A 20115-nucleotide genomic window follows, 5' to 3' on the forward strand; every position below is an offset into this window, starting at 1 on the left:
GACCATTTCATTGAAGTTCATTTACCAACGTCTATTCTTACTCAGTTCCCCTACCCATTTCCTTCTCGTCTGACCCTTAATCAAGTCAACTAACTCCCCACACAGCCTGACTTACGAGTCACTGAAGAAATCCTAGCCATTGAGTGTGAGTGCCCTTAACTATTCTCCTCTCACCAAAAAATCAATCTGTAGTATCATCAGTTCTTACCTCCCTTTCTCTTGTCTCCAAGGAGGAGATATCCCTGTTCTCCCCTTATAAAATTTTTACTATAATTCAAACATATCAGAAAGCACAGAAAACTAAATAATCAAGTACTATCTATCATATTAAGTGTTAAGATTTTTCCATGTTTTCTTCAAATCTTTTTCTTTATTTTTGAGAAATGAAAATGTAGGAGTCTCCTTTACCCCATTTCTCTCCCTTTTCAAATATCATTTGTACCCTAAAGTTCACATGTGTTCTTCTTATCCATATTTTGTACTTTTCCAACATAGATATGTATTCAGAAGCAATATACAGCATTATTTCATTTTTTTTTAACTTGACATAAACAGAATCATACTCTTCATGTATTTCTGTAACTTTTTGTCACTTGACTTTGTATATTCAAGATTTATCTATAGGTCTAGATAGATAGACTTTCAACTTTGGCTGTCCATTAGATTCTCCTGGGGAACTTTAAACACACACACACACACACACACACACACACACACACACACACATACACATATACATCTGAGCCTTACTCCCAGAGATTATCATTCATTGTTCTCGGATAGAACCCAGGCTTTTTTTTTTTTTAAAATAAACCTTGTTTCTTAGAGCAATTTTAGGTTTACAGAAGATACAGAGAATTTCCATACACTCACTCCCCCACCACAGTTTTCCGTATTATTAACATGTTACAGTGGTGTGGGTACACTGTTATAATCGATGAACCTATATTGATGCATTATTATTAACTGAAGTCTGTAGTTTATATTAGGGTTTAACTGTATTATATGCTTCTGTGGATTTTGCCAAATGCCTACTATGTATTCACCATTTCTGTGTCATACAGAAGAATTTCACTGCCCTGACCTAAAAATCCCAAAGCTATCAAAAGTACTCCTAACTAACTCTGCAGAACTGGCAGACACATCGAGGAGAAAAGTAGCTCTCAACTGCTCTCCTGGGCTCCTTCCTATCCTTACTTGGTCTAGTAATTCTTCTCCAATACGTTATTCTTCCCATTTCTTTAATGAGGATAATTTTTGAATTTTGTACAGCCTTTCCTAGTTGTCCTTAGCAGGAATAAGTTTGCATCCACCATTACCAGAAGTAGAAGTATACCCAAGACCCCTTGAGCAAAAAAATTTAACTTGGCATTCTGGGAACATCCAGCTTTTCTCTAAACATCTTAGGCATTCTCATTTAAAATTCCTTTGGTGCCTTTTTAATGAAACTGTCCTGCATATCACAAAGAAAAAAGAAGCAATTTACATTCAAGAAAACTAAACTCAAACTTACAGGCCCTGAGCAGAGGAGTGAGTTGCTGTATCTTTCTGAGATACTAAATACAGTATTTTCCAAACTCCCTCTGATGCCAGAGACCTTGTGCAAAAGTAGAATTGCCGTGTGACTTGAATAAACACTAGTCCAGCAATAATCTTCTGTAAAATAATCTTCATAATATTCTATGGATTCAGTGAACATATCTAAGGAAACTCATTTAAATCCATGTTTAAGAGAAAGTTGTTACAGGTCATTGCCATAGTTTTGCTTTAAATAAGTTTTGCTTTAAATTTTTTTTTTTTTTTAACGTTTATTTATTTTTGGGACAGAGAGAGACAGAGCATGAACGGGGGAGGGACAGAGAGAGAGGGAGACACAGAATCGGAAGCAGGCTCCAGGCTCTGAGCCATCAGCCCAGAGCCCGACGCGGGGCTCGAACTCACGGACCGCGAGATCGTGACCTGGCTGAAGTCGGACGCTTAACCGACTGCGCCACCCAGGCGCCCCAAAATAAGTTTTGCTTTAAATTTGGTAAAGAAATAATGCTTAGTTGAAGTCATAAGAGTAAGACCACAGGAATAGATCAGATTGTGTAGGATAAAAAAGGACAATTTGGGGGGCGCCTGCATGGCTCAGTCAGTTGAGCGTCTGACTCTTGATTTCGGCTCAGGTCATGATCTCACAATTCGTGGGTTCTAGCCCCGTGTTGGGCTGTCCACTGACAACATAGAGCCTACTTCGGATCCTCTGTCCCCCTGTCTCTCTGCCCCTCCCCAGCTCATGCTATCTCTCTCAAAAGTAAACAAACATTAAGAAAAAAAAAAAAAAAAGGACAACTTTGGGAGAAGAGGCTCAAGGGTAGAGAATGGTTCGGAATTAAAGGTAATGGAAAAAGCCAGCAATCAGCCACTTTGCTTATTCTAGTCGCTACTCTGCCAGCTAAAAATACAGAACTGAAGTCCTGGCCCAGGTTTAACATAGTATAATGGAAGGAACATGAACTTTAGAGTTAAAAGGACTTGGCTTCTAATTCCAGCTCCACTTTTTAATAGTTGTATGACTTTGGGCAAATTACTTAGCCCGCTCTGGGTTGTTTCCTCCTATATAAAAATAGTAGTAAATTCTACTTCATAGGACTGTCATGGAGATTAGATTAAAAGAGATAATATATAAAAAAGCCCTAGCACAGAACCTGACACATAGTAGATACTGAATAAATGTTGGATTCCCTTCCTTTTTTTCCTTCAATCATAATATATAGAGCTTGTCTTCCATTGTTTCCTCTCTTGGACTACAAATATTCATTTCTTTTTTTTTAACTATGAAATTTATTGTCAAACTGGTTTCCATACAACACCCAGTGCTCATTCCAACAGGTGCCCTCCTCAATACCCATCACCCCCCTCCCCTCCCTCCCACTCCCCATCAACCCTCAGTTTGTTCTCAGTTTTTAAGAGTCTCTTACGTTTTGGCTCCCTCCCTCTCTAACCTTTTTTTTTTCCCTTCCCCTCCCCCATGGTCTTCTGTTAAGTTTCTCAGGATCCACATAAGAGTGAAAACATACGGTATCTGTCTTTCTCTTTATGGCTTATTTCACTTAGCATAACACTCTCCAGTTCCATCCACGTTGCTACAAAGGGCCATATTTCATTTCTCATTTCTTTCTCATTGCCACATAGTACTCCATTGTGTATATAAACCACAGTTTCTTTATCCATCACCACTAAACCAGCCCTACAAGGGATCCCAAGAGGGATACAAATATTAATTTCTAATGACATTTCTGTATAATTGGTTAATATAGTGTGCTGTTCTTCAAAAGATCTTGGTGAGGTTCACAGGAGACTGAGGCCCAGAGAGGGAATCAGAGCTAAATTTCCTGGTTTTCCAGGATCTACATTGGAGGTGAGCTCTAGACCCTAACCTGCCTAGACTCCAACACTGAATGAGTAGCACTTGGAGTTATTCCAAAAAGAACCAGAAATATGTTTCTTATATGAAATTTCCAAATAGTGAATCTCATATGTGAAAACAATCATAACTACTTAACAATGTGTTTGCCTCAGTTTATTTGTTTGCATATGAACTGGTTAGCCAAATAAGAGAGATTGCAATTGATGTCCCTGCTGGTAGCACAAATGAAAGAAGCCCTAAAGTAATAATGAGCAATCGGAAAATGTGTCAGTCCTTCCTACTCTTTTCAGAGCACCCCACTTGCTGTGCCAAGTGGATACTGGCGGAGAGATTCACAACGGAGTTCAACTCCTCAAGGCCGGAGAGGATGTGGGTAATGTAGAAATTTAGCAGCCATTTTCAAATAGTGGAGGAGGATAAAAGTGGGAATAATCCCTGTGTGGTATAAAGGTTTAAAACTGGATTCTGTTTCAGCCTTCCAGCGTGGGAGTATGCTTTTGGGAACCCAAAGATCTTCTATGCCAGGATTTCACCCAGCCTTTCTGACTCACCCTCTTGTCCATTATTTATCATTAGGATAGGGTAGACAAAAAGAGTAGATGTAGTTAGCATCATCCTTCCTCGTTTTGTCAAATTGTCAATTTCACATTGGGTGTTTAGACACAGTCCAGCCATATCGACAAAGCCCTGTTACAATGGCACAAAATACAAAAGCATCCACTTCGAGAGATACATCCTACAGAGATATACTTGCACAAGTGTATAAAGATTTATGTACAGAGATGACCTTTGAAACATAGTTCTAATAGTAAGGAAAAAAACAGAATACCTAAATATCCATCTCTAGGGGTGTGACTTAAGTAAATTATGTTTATAATACATCCATATAATGGACTACTATGTCTCTCTTAAAATAGAATGAGGCAGGGACATCTGGGTGGCTCAGTTCGTTGAGCATCCGACTTTGACTCAAGTCATGATCTCACAGTTCGTGGGTTCGGGCCCTGCGTTGGGCTCTGTACTGACAGCTCAGGGCCTGGAGCCTGCCACGGATTCTGTGTCTTCCTCTCTCTCTACCCCTCCCCCCCTCACACTCTGTCTCTCTCAAAAAAGAATAAACATGAAAAAAAAATTTTTAAGAGAATGAGGCAAAAGCGTGAGTACATGTGTGGAATATATCCACGATATTTTGTTTAAAAAATTAATAGAAGGAGACCCGTGCAGACCCATGCAGGTGAACCCAGAGTCTCAGCCTGGGACATCCCCTTTGGCAGGGTTAGACAGGAAACACAAAAACAGACACATGCCTCTGCCATCTACAATCAGGTCTTAGGGAATCCATACTTCCCCTGCCTCTCAAACAAAGAAGTGTAGAAGCCAAAGGACTTTGAACACCAGAGCCTGGGAGGAAAAGAGACTGAATCTACTATGAAGAAAATAGGAAAGCTGGGAAAAAAGATAGGTGGGTAACTGTGAACTGGGGGAGATTAAAAAAAGGCCGCGTGGGAACGAAGGGGAGAGACCCTCTTCTGCAGAGAGACAAAGGGAAGAGAAAGAGCGGCTAGAGAAGTGCAGGACCCTATTTGGACAGGAGAAAGACCTCGGACTGAGACTGAGAGGCATCCCGTCTCTAACTGCGGGGCTTTCTTCCGACTGGGGCCAGCTCCCTGTTCGAGCACCTGGGGAGAAGAGGGGAGCCAGGCCTGGGTGCGGGTATAGGTCAGGGTCTCGGTCCACAGCTGGAGAAAAGTGGCTCCCTCCCTGGAGGGCTGCGCGATAGTACAGAACCTGCCTGCGTCCGCCACCCCCAGGCACGGTGGCTGGGCCAAGGGCACAGTCTGCGGGAGGATAAGGCCGCCATTTCCCTAGAGTGCTGTGGGAAAAGACAAAGGCTGCCTGCGTCCGCCACCCCAGTGGCTCGAGGTGAGGGTGAGGGCGGCGGCTCAGTTCACAGTGGGAGAAGGTGTTCCTCCCTAAAGTGCTGTGGCACAGACAAAGCCAGCCAGGACTACATATCGCCGCACTGGGAGGCCCACAGTGCCACAGCGCAAGGAGCGGGACTTTGAATCCTAGCCAAGCGCAGGGTCAGGGGAGTTGGTGGAGTGAGAAGGACCGCCCCATCTGCGCCCCTGGCACAGTGAAGCTGACTGAAACTGAGTCCACCGTCCGGCTCCGTGGAAAAGAGACTGGGGGATCATCATTACCGCCCCACCACCACCACCACCACCACCACCACCACCAAGGCGGGGCCTCAGGGATCACTCCCAGGGCCCATAGTGGAGGTGGGTTCAGAATATGCCAAACCATGCCCCCTTGCACTGGGTAACTGCGTATCCACCCAAGGGGCACAGACCCTGCGGACAGCTCCTCCTGACAAGCGATGCAGTGTTGCCTGGATTAACCCTAGGTCAATTCTGGATATATAGATATATTCTCCCCCTCTCCCCATTTCTCCTCCTTATCTCTTCCTTCCCCTAGGCTGGTTACTCTGGTTATTAGTCTGTCTAAACAGACATATTTAATCCATTGTCTTGATACATGTTTTATACCTCCTTTCTCTCTCTCTGATATAACCAAGCCATATAGTTTCTCTGTCTGGGTAACTTTATCTTCGTTTCATTTTCCCCACCTCCTTCTTTATTTTCCTTTCTCTCTCTCTCTCTCTCTCTCTCTGGATTAAGCCTTTTAGTCTCTCTGCCTAATCAATGTTTATTTTTTCTCCCCACCCCCCGCTTCTCTCATTTCTCTCTTTGTATGTGCTCTTCTATCAGCACTGCCTCTATCCTCTTCTTTACTTACAGTCTTCTTTACAAAAAGCTTTTGGGCTTTTTGTTTTTAGCCTTTAGGTTTTTGTTTTTGTTTATTTGTTTGTGTTATTTGTGTGTTTGCATGTTTTTGTCTCCTGTTTGTCTATCTGTTTTCCTTTATAGGGCTACTCCAAAGAACAAATCAAAGCACATCTCATGGAGGGTCCAAAATATTACTACAAGTAGGGTCATAAAATAACCAAAGTCACAACAACAGAGAGCAAGTAACAATCCCCCCAAAAAAAACACCTTCTGAAGGGCGAGGCCCTGGACAGTGTATGACCCTCCTTTAATATAGCAGTGCTCACAGGTGCAGAGCATACAACAAGCTTTTAAAACACATAAGGGACAGAAAACTAGCCAAAATGACAAAACAGAAGAATTCTCCTCAAAAGAAATTCCAGGAAGTAGCTACAGCTAACAAATGGACCAAAACCAATTTAAGCAATATAACGGAACAAGAATTTAGAATAATAATCATAAAATCAATCGCTGGGCTTGAAAAAAGCATAGAGGACAGCAGAGAATCTATTGCTACAGAGATCAAGGGAGTAAAAAATGGTCATGATGAATTAAAAAATGCAAAAATGAGATGCAAAATAAAATGGAGGTGGCTACAGCGCGGATTGAAGAGGCAGAAGAGAGTATAGGTGAATTAGAAGATAAAATTATGGAAAAAGAGGAAGCTGAGAAAAAGAGAAAAAAATCCAGGAGTACAAGGGGAGAATTAGAGAACTAAGTGATGCAATCAAATGGAACAATATCCATATCATAGGAATTCCAGAAGAAGAAGAGAGAAAGGGGCTGAAGGTGTATCTGAACAAATCATAGCTGAGAACTTCCCTGATCTGGGGAAGGAAACAGGCATTGAAATCCAAGAGACACAGAGAACATAACTTGAATCAATCTTCTGCACGACATATCATAGTGAAACTGGCAAGATACAAGGATAAAGAGAGAATTCTGAAAGCAGCTAGGGATAAACGGGCCTTAACATACAGGTAGACACATAAGGGTAGTCGCAGACCTATCTACTGAAACTTGGCAGGACAGAAAGGAATGGCAGGAAACCTTCAATGTGATGAACAGAAAAACATATGCAGCCAAGAATCCTTTACCCAGCAAGTCTGTCATTCAGAATAGGAAGAGAGATGAAGGTTTTCCCAAACAAACAAAAACTGAAGGAATTCATCACCACTAAACCAGCCCTACAAGAGACCCTACGGGGAGACTCTGTGAGTGAAATGTTGCAAGGACCACAAAGTACCAGAGACACCACTACAAGCATGAAACCTACAGATACCACAATGACTCTAAACCCGTTTCTTTCAGTAATAACACTGAATGTAAATGGACTAAATGCTCCAACCAAAAGACATAGGGTATCAGAATGGATAAAAAAAAAAAACAAGACCCGAAGCAACAGAAAGACAAATAAAGAAACTGATCCCATTCACAATTGCACCAAGAAGCATAAAATACCTAGGAATAATTCTAACCAAAGATGTAAAAGATCTGTATGCTGAAAACTATAGAAAACTTATGAAGGTAATTGAAGAAGATTTAAAGAAATGGAAAGACATTCCGTGCTCATGGATTGGAAGAATAAATATTGTCAAAATGTCAATACTACCCAAAGCTATCTACACATTCAGTGCAATCCCAATCAAAATTGCACCAGCATTCTTCTTGAAACTAGAACAAGCAATCCTAAAATTCATATGGAACCACAAAAGGCCCCGAATAGCCAAAGTAATTCTGAAGAAGAAGACCAAAGCAGGAGGCATCACAATCCCAGACTTTAGCCTCTACTACAAAGCTGTAATCATCAAGACAGCATGGTATCGGCACAAAAACAGACACATAGACCAATGGAATAGAATAGAAACCCCAGAACTAGACCCACAAATGTATGGCCAACTCATCTTTGACAAAGCAGGAAAGAACATCCAATGGAAAAAAGACAGTCTCTTTAACCAATGGTGCTGGGAGAACTGGACAGCAACATGCAGAAGGTTGAAACTAGACCACTTTCTCACACCATTCACAAAAATAAACTCAAAATGGATAAAGGACCTGAATGTGAGACACGAAACCATCAAAACCTTAGAGGAGAAAGCAGGAAAAGACCTCTCTGACCTCAGCCGTAGCAATCTCTTACTCGACACATCCCCAAAGGCAAGGGAATTAAAAGCAAAAGTGAATTACTGGGACCTTATGAAGATAAAAAGCTTCTGCACAGCAAAGGAAACAACCAACAAAACTAAAAGGCAACCAACAGAATGGGAAAAGATATTTGCAAATGACATATCGGATAAAGGGCTAGTATCCAAAATCTATAAAGAGCTCACCAAACTCCACACCCGAAAAACAAATAACCCAGTGAAGAAATGGGCAGAAAACATGAATAGACACTTCTCTAAAGAAGACATCCGGATGGCCAACAGGCACATGAAAAGATGTTCAACATCGCTCCTTATCAGGGAAATACAAATCAAAACCACACTCAGATATCACCTCACGCCAGTCAGAGTGGCCAAAATGAACAAATCAGGAGACTATAGATGCTGGAGAGGATGTGGAGAAACGGGAACCCTCTTGCACTGTTGGTGGGAATGCAAATTGGTGCAGCCGCTCTGGAAAGCAGTGTGGAGGTTCCTCAGGAAATTAAAAATAGACCTACCCTATGACCCAGCAATAGCACTGCTAGGAATTTATCCAAGGGATACAGGAGTACTGATGCATAGGGGCATTTGTACCCCAATGTTTATAGCATTACTCTCAACGATAGCCAAATTATGGAAAGAGCCTAAATGTCCATCAACTGATGAATGGATAAAGAAATTGTGGTTTATATACACAATGGAATACTACGTGGCAATGAGAAAAAATGAAATATGGCCTTTTGTAGCAACGTGGATGGAACTGGAGAGTGTGATGCTAAGTGAAATAAGCCATACAGAGAAAGACAGATACCATATGGTTTCACTCTTATGTGGATCCTGAGAAACTTAACAGAAACCCATGGGGGAGGGGAAGGGAAAAAAAAAAAAAAGAGGTTAGAGTGGGAGAGAGCCAAAGCATAAGAGACTCTTAAAAACTGAGAACAAACTGAGGGTTGATGGGGGGTGGGAGGGAGGGGAGGGTGGGTGATGGGTATTGAGGAGGGCACCTTTTGGGATGAGCACTGGGTGTTGTATGGAAACCAATTTGACAATAAATTTCATATATTAAAAAAAAATAATAAAATTAAAAAAAAAAACAAGACCCATCTATTTTCTGTCTACAAGAGACTCATTTTAGACCTGAGGACACCTTCAGATTGAAATGAGGGGATGGAGAACTATCTATCATTTGCTACTGGAAGTCAAAAGAAAGCTGGAGTAGCCATACTTATATCAGACAAACTAGACTTTAAATTAAAGGTTGTAACAAGAGATGAAGAAGGGCATTATATAATAATTACAGGGTCTATCCATCAGGAAGAGCTAACAATTATAAATGTCTATGCACCAAATTCGGAAGCCCCCAAATATATAAAACAATTAATCACAAACATAAGCAAACTTATTGGTAAGAATGTGGTAATTGCAGGAGACTTTAATACTCCACTTACAACAATGGATAGAACATATAGACAAAGAATAAATAAAGAAACAAAGGCCCTGAATGATATATTGGATCAGATGGACTTGACAGATATATTTAGAAGTCTGCATCCCAAAGCAACAGAATATACTTTCTTCTCAAGTGCACATGGAACATTCTCCAAGATAGATCACAAAACAGCCCTTAATAAGTGTACAAGAATTGAGATCATACCATGCACACTTTCAGACCACAATGCTATGAAACTTGAAATCAACCACAGGAAAAAGTCTGGAAAACCTCCAAAAGCATGGGGGTTAAAGAACATCCTACTAAAGAATGAATGAGTCAACCAGGCAATTAGAGAAGAAATTAAAAAATATATGGAAATAAATGAAAATGAAAACACAACAATCCAAACCCTTTGGGATGCAGCAAAGGCAGTCCTGAGAGGAAAATACATTGCAATCCAGGCCTATCTCAAGAAACAAGAAAAATCCCAAATACGAAATCTAACAGTACACCTAAAGGAAATAAAAGCAGAACAGCAAAGACACCCCAAACCCAGCAAAAGAAGAGAAATAATAAAGATCAGAGCAGAAATAAACAATATAGAATCTAAAAAAAAAAAAAAAACAAAACAGTAGAGCAGATCAATGAAACCAAGAGTTGGTTTTTTGAAAAAATAAAATTGATAAACCTCTAGCCAGGCTTCTCAAAAAGAAAAGGGAGAGGACCCAAATAGATAAAATCATGAATGAAAATGGAATTATTACATCCAATCCCTCAGAAAATCAAGCAATTATCAGGGAATACTATGAAAAATTACCTGCCAACAAACTGGACAACCTGGAAGAAATGGACAAATTCCTAAGCACCTACACACTTCCAAAAATCAAACAGGAAGAAATAGAAAATTTGAACAGACCCATAACCAGTGAAGAAATTGAATCAGTCATCAAAAATCTCCCAACAAATAAGAGTCCAGGACCAGATGGCTTACCTGGGGAATTCTACCAGACATTTAAAGCAGAGATAGTACCTATTCTTCTCGAGCTGTTCCAAAAAATAGAAAGGGAAGGAAAACTTCTAGACTCATTCTATGAAGCCAGCATTACTTTGATTCCTAAACCAGACAGAGACCCAGCAAAAAAAGAGAACTACTGGCCAATATCCCTGATGAATATGGATGCAAAAATTCTCAACAAAATACTAGCAAATCGACATCAACAGCATATAAAAAGAATTATTCACCATGATCAAGTGGGATTCACTCCTGGGCTGCAGGGCTGGTTCAGTATTCACAAATCAATTAATGTGATACATCACATTAATAAAAGAAAAGATAAGAACCATATGATTCTGTCAACCAATGCAGAAAAAGCATTTGACAAAATTCAGCATCCTTTCCTAATAAAAACCCTCACGAAAGTTGGGATAGAAGGAACATACTTAAACATCATAAAAGCCATTTATGAAAAGCCCACAGCTAATATCATCCTCAATGGGGAAGAACTGAGAGCTTTCCCCCTGAGATCAGGAACACGACAGGGATGTCCACTCTCACTACGTTGTTTAACATAGTGTTGGAAGTTCTAGCATCAGCAATCAGACAACAAAAGGAAATCAAAGGCATCAAAATTGGCAAAGATGAAGTCAAGCTTTCACTTTTTGCAGATGACATGATACTATACATGGAAAACCCAATAGACTCCACCAAAAGTCTGCTAGAACTGATGCATGAATTCAGCAAAGTAGCAGGATACAAAATTAATGTACAGAAATCAGTTGCATTCTTATACACTAATAGTGAAGCAACAGAAAGACAAATAAAGAAACTGATCCCATTCACAATTGCATCAAGAATCATAAAATACCTAGGAATAAACCTAACCAAAGATGTAAAAGATCTGTATGCTGAAAACTATAGAAAGCTTATGAAGGAAATTGAAGAAGATACAAAGAAATGGAAAAACATTCTGTGCTCATGGATTGGGAAAATAAATATTGTTAAAATGTCAATACTACCCAAAGCAATCTACACATTCAGTGCAATCCCAATCAAAATTGCACCAGCATTCTTCTCAAAGCTAGAAACAAGCAATCCTAAAATTTGTATGGGACCACAAAAGGCCCTGAATAGTCAAAGTAATATTGAAGAAGACCAAAGTGGGAGGCATCATAATCCCAGACTTTAGCCTCTACTACAAAGCTGTAATCACCAAGACAGCATGGTATCGGCACAAAAACAGACACATAGACCAATGGAATAGAATAGTGACTCCAGAATTGGACCCACAAATGTATGGCCAACTAATCTTTGACAAAGCAGGAAAGAAAATTCAGTGGAAAAAAGACAGTCTCTTTAACCAATGGTGCTGGGAGAACTGGACAGAAACATGCAGAAGGTTGAAACTAGACCACTTTCTTACACCATTCACAAAGATAAACTCAAAATGGATGAAAGACTTGTATGTGAGACAAGAAACCATAAAAACCCTAGAGGAGAAAGCAGGAAAAAACCTCTCTGACCTCAGCTGCAGCAATTTCTTATGTGACACATCTCCAAAGGCAAGGGAATTAAAAGCAAAAATGAACTATTGGGACCTCATCAAGATAAAAAGCTTCTGCACTGCAAAGGGAACAATCAACAAAACTAAAAGGCAACCAACAGAATGGGAAAAGATATTTGCAAATGACATATCGGATAAAGGGCTAGTATCCAAAATCTGTAAAGAACTCACCAAACTCCACACCCGAAAAACAATCCAGTTTCGAAGAAATGGGCAGAAGACATGAATAGACACTTTTCTAAAGAAGACATCTAGATGGCCAACAGGCACATGAAAAGAGGCTCAACATCACTCCTCATCAGGGAAATACAAATCAAAACCACACTCAGATATCACCTCACGCCAGTCAGAGGGGGCTAAAATGAACAAATCAGGAGACTATAGATGCTGGAGAGGATGTGGAGAAACGGGAAATTGCACTGTTGGTGGGAATGCAAACTGGTGCAGCCACTCTGGAAAACAGTGTGGAGGTTCCTCAAAAAATTGAAAATAGATCTACCCTATGACCCAGCAATAGCACTGCTAGGAATTTATCCAAGGGATACAGGAGTGCTGATGCATAGGGGCACTTGTACACCAATGTTTATAGCAGCACTTTCAACAATAGCCAAATTATGGAAAGAGCCTGAATGTCCATCAACTGATGAATGGATAAAGATGTGGTTTATGTATACAATGGAATACTACTTGGCAATGAGAAAGAATGAAATCTGGCCATTTGTAGCAACATGGATGGAACTGGAGAGTGTTATGCTAAGTGAAATAAGTCAGGCAGAGAAAGACAGATACCGTATGTTTTCACTCATATGTGGATTCTAAGAAACTCAACAGAAGACCAGGAGGAAGGGGAGGGGCAGGGGAAGTTACAGAGAGGGAAGGAAGCAAACCATAAGAGACTCTTAAAATACTGAGAACAAACTGAAGGTTGATGGGGGGTGGGGGGAAGGGAAAGTGGGTGATGGACATTGAGGAGGGCACCTGTTGGGATGAGCACTGGGTGTTGGGTGAAACCAATTTGACAATAAATTTCATTAAATAAATAAATAAAATTAATAGAAGAATATCTAATTTTTTATTTATATTTTTAAAGTGTTTTAAAATCACTTATAGCATATGGACCTTTTATGGATCACAATTCAGACCAAAATAAATTATGTCTTTGTTTGAGGCAGTCAGGGAAATCTGAACACTGGATATTTGATATTATAGGGTCCATGTTAATTTTAGGTATGATAATGATGTTGAGCTTTGTTTTAAAAAGAGCCTTTATCAGGGCACCTGGGTAGTTCAGTCAGTTAAGCATCCCTCTTGATTTCAGTTCAGGTCATGATCCCCAGGGTTATGGGATCAAGCCCTGCATCGGGCTCTGTGCTGAGCATGGACCCTGCTTGAGATATTCTCTCTCTCTCTCTCTCTCTCTCTCTCTCTCTCTTTCTCTCTCCCTCCCTCCCTGCCTCCCTCCTTCCCTCCCTCTATGCCTCTTTCCCACTTGCACTCTCTAGCATTCTCTCACTGTCTCTCTCAAATAAAAATTTAAATAGAGCCCTTATCTTTTTTGAGGCATTTACTTAAATAGTTATATAGTAACTTAAAAGATGTTTGGAATTTGCTTCAAAATAATTCAGTCATGGGGACTGGGGAATAGGGGCAGGAGTATAAATAAAATAAGATTGGCCATGAATTGCTGTTTTGGACATATGCAGGTATTCTAGGCAAAAACAACCTGCATTTCAAGGAACAAAGCAGGCAAAAGTAGCTTAAGTTTTTTAAGAGAATACCTCCCCAGATCCACTTATTAGGTGCCAAACTTCATTGTTAGTATCTTCCTTTCCTCAGGATTTCCTGCTTTAACTCACTTCACCCAGATATAGGCAAAAGAGTAAAATGATTGCCAGAGAATATATGACTATCCAGAAATTTTCAAAATTATTCTGACTTCCTTTTGGAGAAGCCAGGTGAAGGGGGCAAACATTAGTACATGCGTGGGACCTATTCAGTCATACTAGAGAAAATTTATCGCTGATGGCAATCAAACCTATGTTGTTTTTGTAGGGATGAACAGATGTGATCACTTTAGGGTGTGTTAGTCACGGTGAGGGGTGCTAGCTGCTATAACAAACCTGTAGGATCTCAGTGATTTGAGAATGGTTTTTTCTCTCTCACATTGCAGTTTAGGGAAGATTATTAGGCAGGCTCCCTCCATGTAGTAGTTCTGAAATAGTCTAGGGCCTCAGACTCCTCCGCTGGATCTTTCAGCCCGCAGTCAAGAGAAGCAATAGAAAGTGGGGGGGGGGGGGATTGGGGCCAAGCCTGGATGCAACATACTATTTCTGCCCATACTTCACCGGCCAGAATTCAGTCAAATGGCCCACCTAACCGTAAAGGAAGCTGGGAAACATCTTTTCCCAAATGCCCAGGAAGAAAATGAGATGGAAATCAGTGACCACACTGCATTATCTTTGTCAGAAAAGATGTGGGGAAAGAATTACATCCAGCATAGCAGAAAAGAGGGGTAATAAGTAGATTTGTTGCCAGAGACTGCTAAGATAGAGACCATTTAAGTTAGCTTGTTGCCACAGGACTAGTCTTTATCCCCATGAGTAGATTGGTTTTGCTGGCCATGGACATTGTTAAGGCAAGACTCTACTCTCATTTATTAGTACAACAAACCTAGAGGCCACTAACTCACTACCGACGGTCCTCTTCAGCTGGGCTAATAATTGACTTGATTTCTTTTTCAGGGTTTGAGTAAAAAAGTTGGCGTGTCCTCCTCTATCCTCCAAGGTCTCTGGATCTCCTACAGCACAGAAGGCCTTTCCATGGCATTGGCATCTTTACGAAATCTCTACACTCCAAATATAAAGGTAAATGCATGTAAATGACAGATTAAAGAATTAGCTGTGCAAAAGTAAAATTAGGACATTTAAGTGGCTGTTTAATTGATCTTTGACTTGCCTTAGACTGTCTCCTACCAGTCAGTCTTTTATTGATAATCTAATGTATTTTACACTTGGTCTTAGCCAAAAGGCGGAGAAGCAGTAATAATCGGATGTATTTTAAATTGTTGCATTTTTTTCTGTGAATTGAAGACCAGACCTCTTAAACTACTACCTTCTCTGAGCTGGCGCTGGTTTATAGGATCAGGTGCTCCTGCTTCTAGGCAGTAAATTGATCTCAGGTAGGCTTTGTGTCAGTAGGAGCTTTTCTGAACTGTTGCTCACTTAGCAGAGACTGTGTGAACACAACTACTGTGTGGGTGACATTTGCGCTCATGACTGAGCAGCTCATGTAAAGGAGACATTTTACCACCCTTTCTAAAGGCAAAGTATTGAGAAAGGAGCAAGTGAAGACTATAAAATAGGGCAGCTACTAGATGCTGCTGGGTGCTATTGTGGGGTCCCAGGGGACTTGATTAAAGGTGGCTGAAAGACTGCAACTGATCTTGGCCTGTGTGTAATTTCTGTTTACTTCTTTCCAGGTCAGCCGACTCCTGATCTTGGGAGGTGCCAACATTAATTACCGGACAGAGGTTTTAAATAATGCTCCAATTCTGTGTGTGCAGTCTCATCTTGGTTACACAGAAATGGTGGCCCTGCTGTTGGAGTTTGGGGCCAACGTGGATGCGTCTTCGGAAAGCGGCCTGACTCCTCTGGGCTATGCCGCGGCAGCAGGCTACCTGAGCATCGTTGTGCTGCTGTGCAAGAAACGCGCCAAGGTAATGGCTGCCCCACTCTGCTCCTCTTCCTTTCCTCCCTTTTCCTCCCTCCCTGCTGTAGAGTCTTCCTTGTCTCCTGTGTTACCTCATGAGTCTAGGCAGAGCACATCAAATACATGAGGGAGCAAATCACAGGGAGCCCGGTGTGTGTCCACTTGCCACTGCCCATTCCACACCTGGACACAGTTTTGAAACCCCTGGGAGGTACTTAGGAAACTGCGTTTATCAGCAGCCACAAAAAGTCTCCACCTCACTGCCAAGGAGTTTTCTACTGGGCGCAGGGTGAGGAAGGAAGGAGAAGTGCAGGAGCAAAGACCCTGCGCTGGGAGGGCCTAACTGAACTGTGCCCACAGACTCTGAGCCTTTCATATGTAGAGAAGGAAAACTAGCCACGGAGGTGAGAACAGGGGCCAGACTCCCTGACCCTAGCCTTGAGGACCAGCGCCATAGTGGTATGGGGAGAACATGATTCACATGCCCTCAGAAGTGTCTCTGCTGGTGTATTTTAATTCTCAGAAGACCTTTCTGAAAAAGTGTTTGCTTCATGGTATTTCAAGAGCTGCTGATAAAAAAAAAGAAAGAAAGAAAACTCTCTTTCAAAATTTTGGTGAAAAGAAAAATGCTGGTCTCAAAAATGTCGGCCTCTAAGGAAAATTGTAGCCTTGTGGCATTTTGTTTGTCTTGAAAACAAACTGACGATTTTAGTGGTTTTGCGGTGAAATATAAGTAATATGTATGACCTCATTCTGAGGTGTCCAGTGTTCTTACCAGGGAAGAAGGGGGGGACTCCTGAGACTTTCGGGAACTGGGACTCGAGACTCTCAGTTAAATCCCAGAGCCTTAGATATTTACTGTGACACAGACCTATAATGTCCACCTATAATCCTGCTCATTTGAATGAACATCTCTAAAAACAGAACAACTGGACCTTGTTACTACTGCTGCAAACTCATATTCTGATCTCAGTTGGATCTTCCCTACTGCCCAGTTCTCATTCTAAGCCCTCTCTCGTTTTCCCCAGAGCAGATACAGAAATCATCTGCATTCTTCCTAAGATCCTGCCCAACCTCTCCTGCCCTCCTACATTACCGAGATTGAGTTCATCTCAATGTGCCTTCATCTCAAGACTATTAATCCTTACCTACGCTCCCTTCACTGCTGCCTCAGAGGAGGAAGTGCTTCCCTTCCTTTCCAGAGCACTTGGCTCCACCTGTGTTTTCTATCTCTGTGTTGCTCTTCTCTCACATTTTGTTTCATTCTCTTTCTGAATTCTCAACAAACCTATGAATGTGTCCTGTAACCCAGACAGCAACTTCCCACCCTCCTGCTGACTGGAAGCACCACTCCATCTCTTCCCTTCCACACCCACCAATCCTGTCCTATGAGCCATCTCTACCTGCTTCCTCACTGCCCCTTCACCGCTTGTAGTCTGGCCTCCATGAAAGAAAGAGGAGTTAAGTCATTAAAATAAAAAACTTTGGGATCAAACGTCACATGGTCAAAGCCTACATTTACACTTACTTTCTGTGAGCACTTGGATGAGTCATTTAACCTCTGTCTCACTATTTGCATCCATCAAAAGGATTAATAGGGTCACCGTGAGAATTAAAAGTGATAAAGCCTTTTTAAAAAGAGAGAAAGTCTCTTTTCATCTCTTTCAGGGCCTAATAAAAAATATTCCTTAAAAAAAAAATGGCGGAGGAGATGCCTGGCTTGTTCTGTCAGTGGAGCATGTGACTCTTGGTTTTGGGGTCGTGAGTTTGAACCCCACGTTGGGTGTAGAGATTACTTAAAAATAAAATCTTTAAAAACCAACCAACGAACAAAACACCTAACCTCTTGACATTCAACCGAAGCTGCTCTCAAAAGTTGTTAACAACTGCCAATCACCAAGTAAAGTAACTTTTCTCATTCCTCACCCCTTTAAACCTCTCCATAGTGTTGGCAATATTGACACGTTTCCCAGAATTTGTAGCACAGGCCTGGTTCCCTTCCTGCCTGTCTGGTTGCTCTTCTCTCTTCCTTCTCCTAATGACACTGTTCACTGAGATTCTCTCCTTTGGTCTTCTCCACCCTCAAACTCTCTCCCATGGCATCAGCACCAAAATACTGAAGAATTTATAGTTATTTGTAGAATATTATTATTTTTAGAATGTTCTTCATTTGTAGGTTGATCTTTTCTCAGCATTAGATGAGAGATCTTTAAAAAAAAATTTTTTTTTAACGTTTAATCATTTTTGAGAGACAGAGACAGAGCATGAGTGGGGAAGGGGCATAGAGAGGGAGACATAGAATCTGAAACAGGCTCCAGGCTCTGAGCTATCAGCACAGAGCCCAACACAGGGCTCGAACTCACAAACTACGAGATCATGACCTGAGCTGAGGTCAGACACTCAACCGACTGAGCCACCCAAGCACCCCAATGAGAGATCTTTTAGATAGATCTTTCCTCATCGTCAGATCCCCCGTTACAGGGATGCTAACCTCTCTCCCTTGGGCAGGACTGTGCCTTCCAGATTTCTCAGTTCTGAAGCCACTGTGTTTCCCTTTGTAATTAAGAAGTATCTTTTAGGGATATGCTTTGAGACTAGGCAGATAGCTTGTTTCTTATGCTTTTGCTCACTGATTTTAGGGTCCCACCTGTCAGATTCTTGCTGCAATAATGATTGCTATGGTGTTTTTGCCTAATGGCAAATTTCCGTTTCCCTCATTCCTTCAACATTTATTAATTAGAATTTTAATGTAAAGAAGAGTTGTCCCTTCTCCCCCGTGTATGTATTGGATTATTTATTTATAGCACTATGGGTTCCTTTATTTATTTTATGTTATGACCTATGTAACCCATTACCATTATTATTTATTTTCTTGCTCAAATTGCCCAAGATTTGGCCTTTGGGACCTCCCTCAAGTTGGTTCCTGTATCCTTTCAACTTCCACTAAATTATTTTATGAGTGTTTCTGTGCTTTATGGCACCACAAGATGTTCCATACTCATTGTTTACTAGTAATGCCCCAGCCCAGGAATTAATCATTTCTCCAATGAGCCAAAACACATTTTATTCATCCTCTTAGTTTTTGAAAATACAGTATGCGCATGAAAATTCTCAATGACTCTCCATTACCTACTGATTAAAATTCAGACAACTTAGCCTGGCATTCAAAAGTATCCGTACCCTGGTCCCAAAAGACCCTCTCAACTTTGTAGTTGAAACTTCCCCTTCATGTGCCTTACCTTACAACAACTAGAGTTAGTCATTAACTATCTCAGCCAGTTGAGATGGGCCTTTTCTTAGTCTGTTGGGGCTGCTATGACAAAATACCGTAGACTGAGTGGCTAATAGACAACATTTATTTCTCACAGTTCCGAAACTAAGTCTCAAGACCATGGTGCCAGCAGATCCAGCATCTGGTGAGAGCTTCCTGGTTTATAGACAGCACCTCCTCACTATGTCCTCCCATAGTGGAACAGGGAAAGCAAGCTCTCTGCGACCTTTCTATTAGGACACTGATCACTTCTCCATTTAATACCATTACACTGGGGGTGAGAAATCCAACATACAATTCAAGAGGACAAAAACATTCAGACTATAGAACCTTTCCTTCAGAATCTGTTCCTGATTCTAATTGGGAATTCTCTCCAGTTTTATTGCACTTTTACTTTCCATATGACATTTATTATTCCTTGTTGGATAGGCTTTTGTTTATATCGGTCGTACCTGCCCTACCTTGGTTGAAAGTCTTTGAGAACAGAGTCTATATTTACTGTCTTACTCACCTTTTCATCCTGTGTGGTACCTTGCACATGGTAGGCATTCAATAAACATTTGTTGAGTAGATTGCGGGTGGAACTAAAACTGGGGAGAACCAGGTGGAGAACTTACGTTTCAGGTGCTCTAACTACCCCTGGAAGCCTGCCTGCCAGACGAGGCTACTCTTCTGTTGAAACTTGTAGCTACCTTATGGTAGACTGATCTTAACCAGGCTCTTCTTTCAACCTACACTTGTAACCACCACTGCAGC

The 20115-nt window shown here is 41.2% G+C and overlaps 1 protein-coding gene across 3 annotated transcripts in view; it reads left to right on the forward strand.

The window, feature by feature from the left end:
• The window catches only part of TANC2 (tetratricopeptide repeat, ankyrin repeat and coiled-coil containing 2), a 383338-nt gene that overhangs the window by 331415 nt on the left and 31808 nt on the right, over positions 1-20115 (forward strand). For all 3 annotated transcript variants that reach the window (XM_030295266.1, XM_030295268.1, XM_030295269.1), the window contains 2 exons: positions 15122-15244; positions 15859-16095. In XM_030295266.1, the coding sequence (XP_030151126.1) occupies positions 15122-15244; positions 15859-16095 (360 nt within the window). The remainder of the gene's footprint in view (positions 1-15121; positions 15245-15858; positions 16096-20115) is intronic.

This window comes from Lynx canadensis, chromosome E1, assembly GCF_007474595.2.
Source record: "Lynx canadensis isolate LIC74 chromosome E1, mLynCan4.pri.v2, whole genome shotgun sequence".
NCBI lineage: Eukaryota > Metazoa > Chordata > Mammalia > Carnivora > Felidae > Lynx > Lynx canadensis.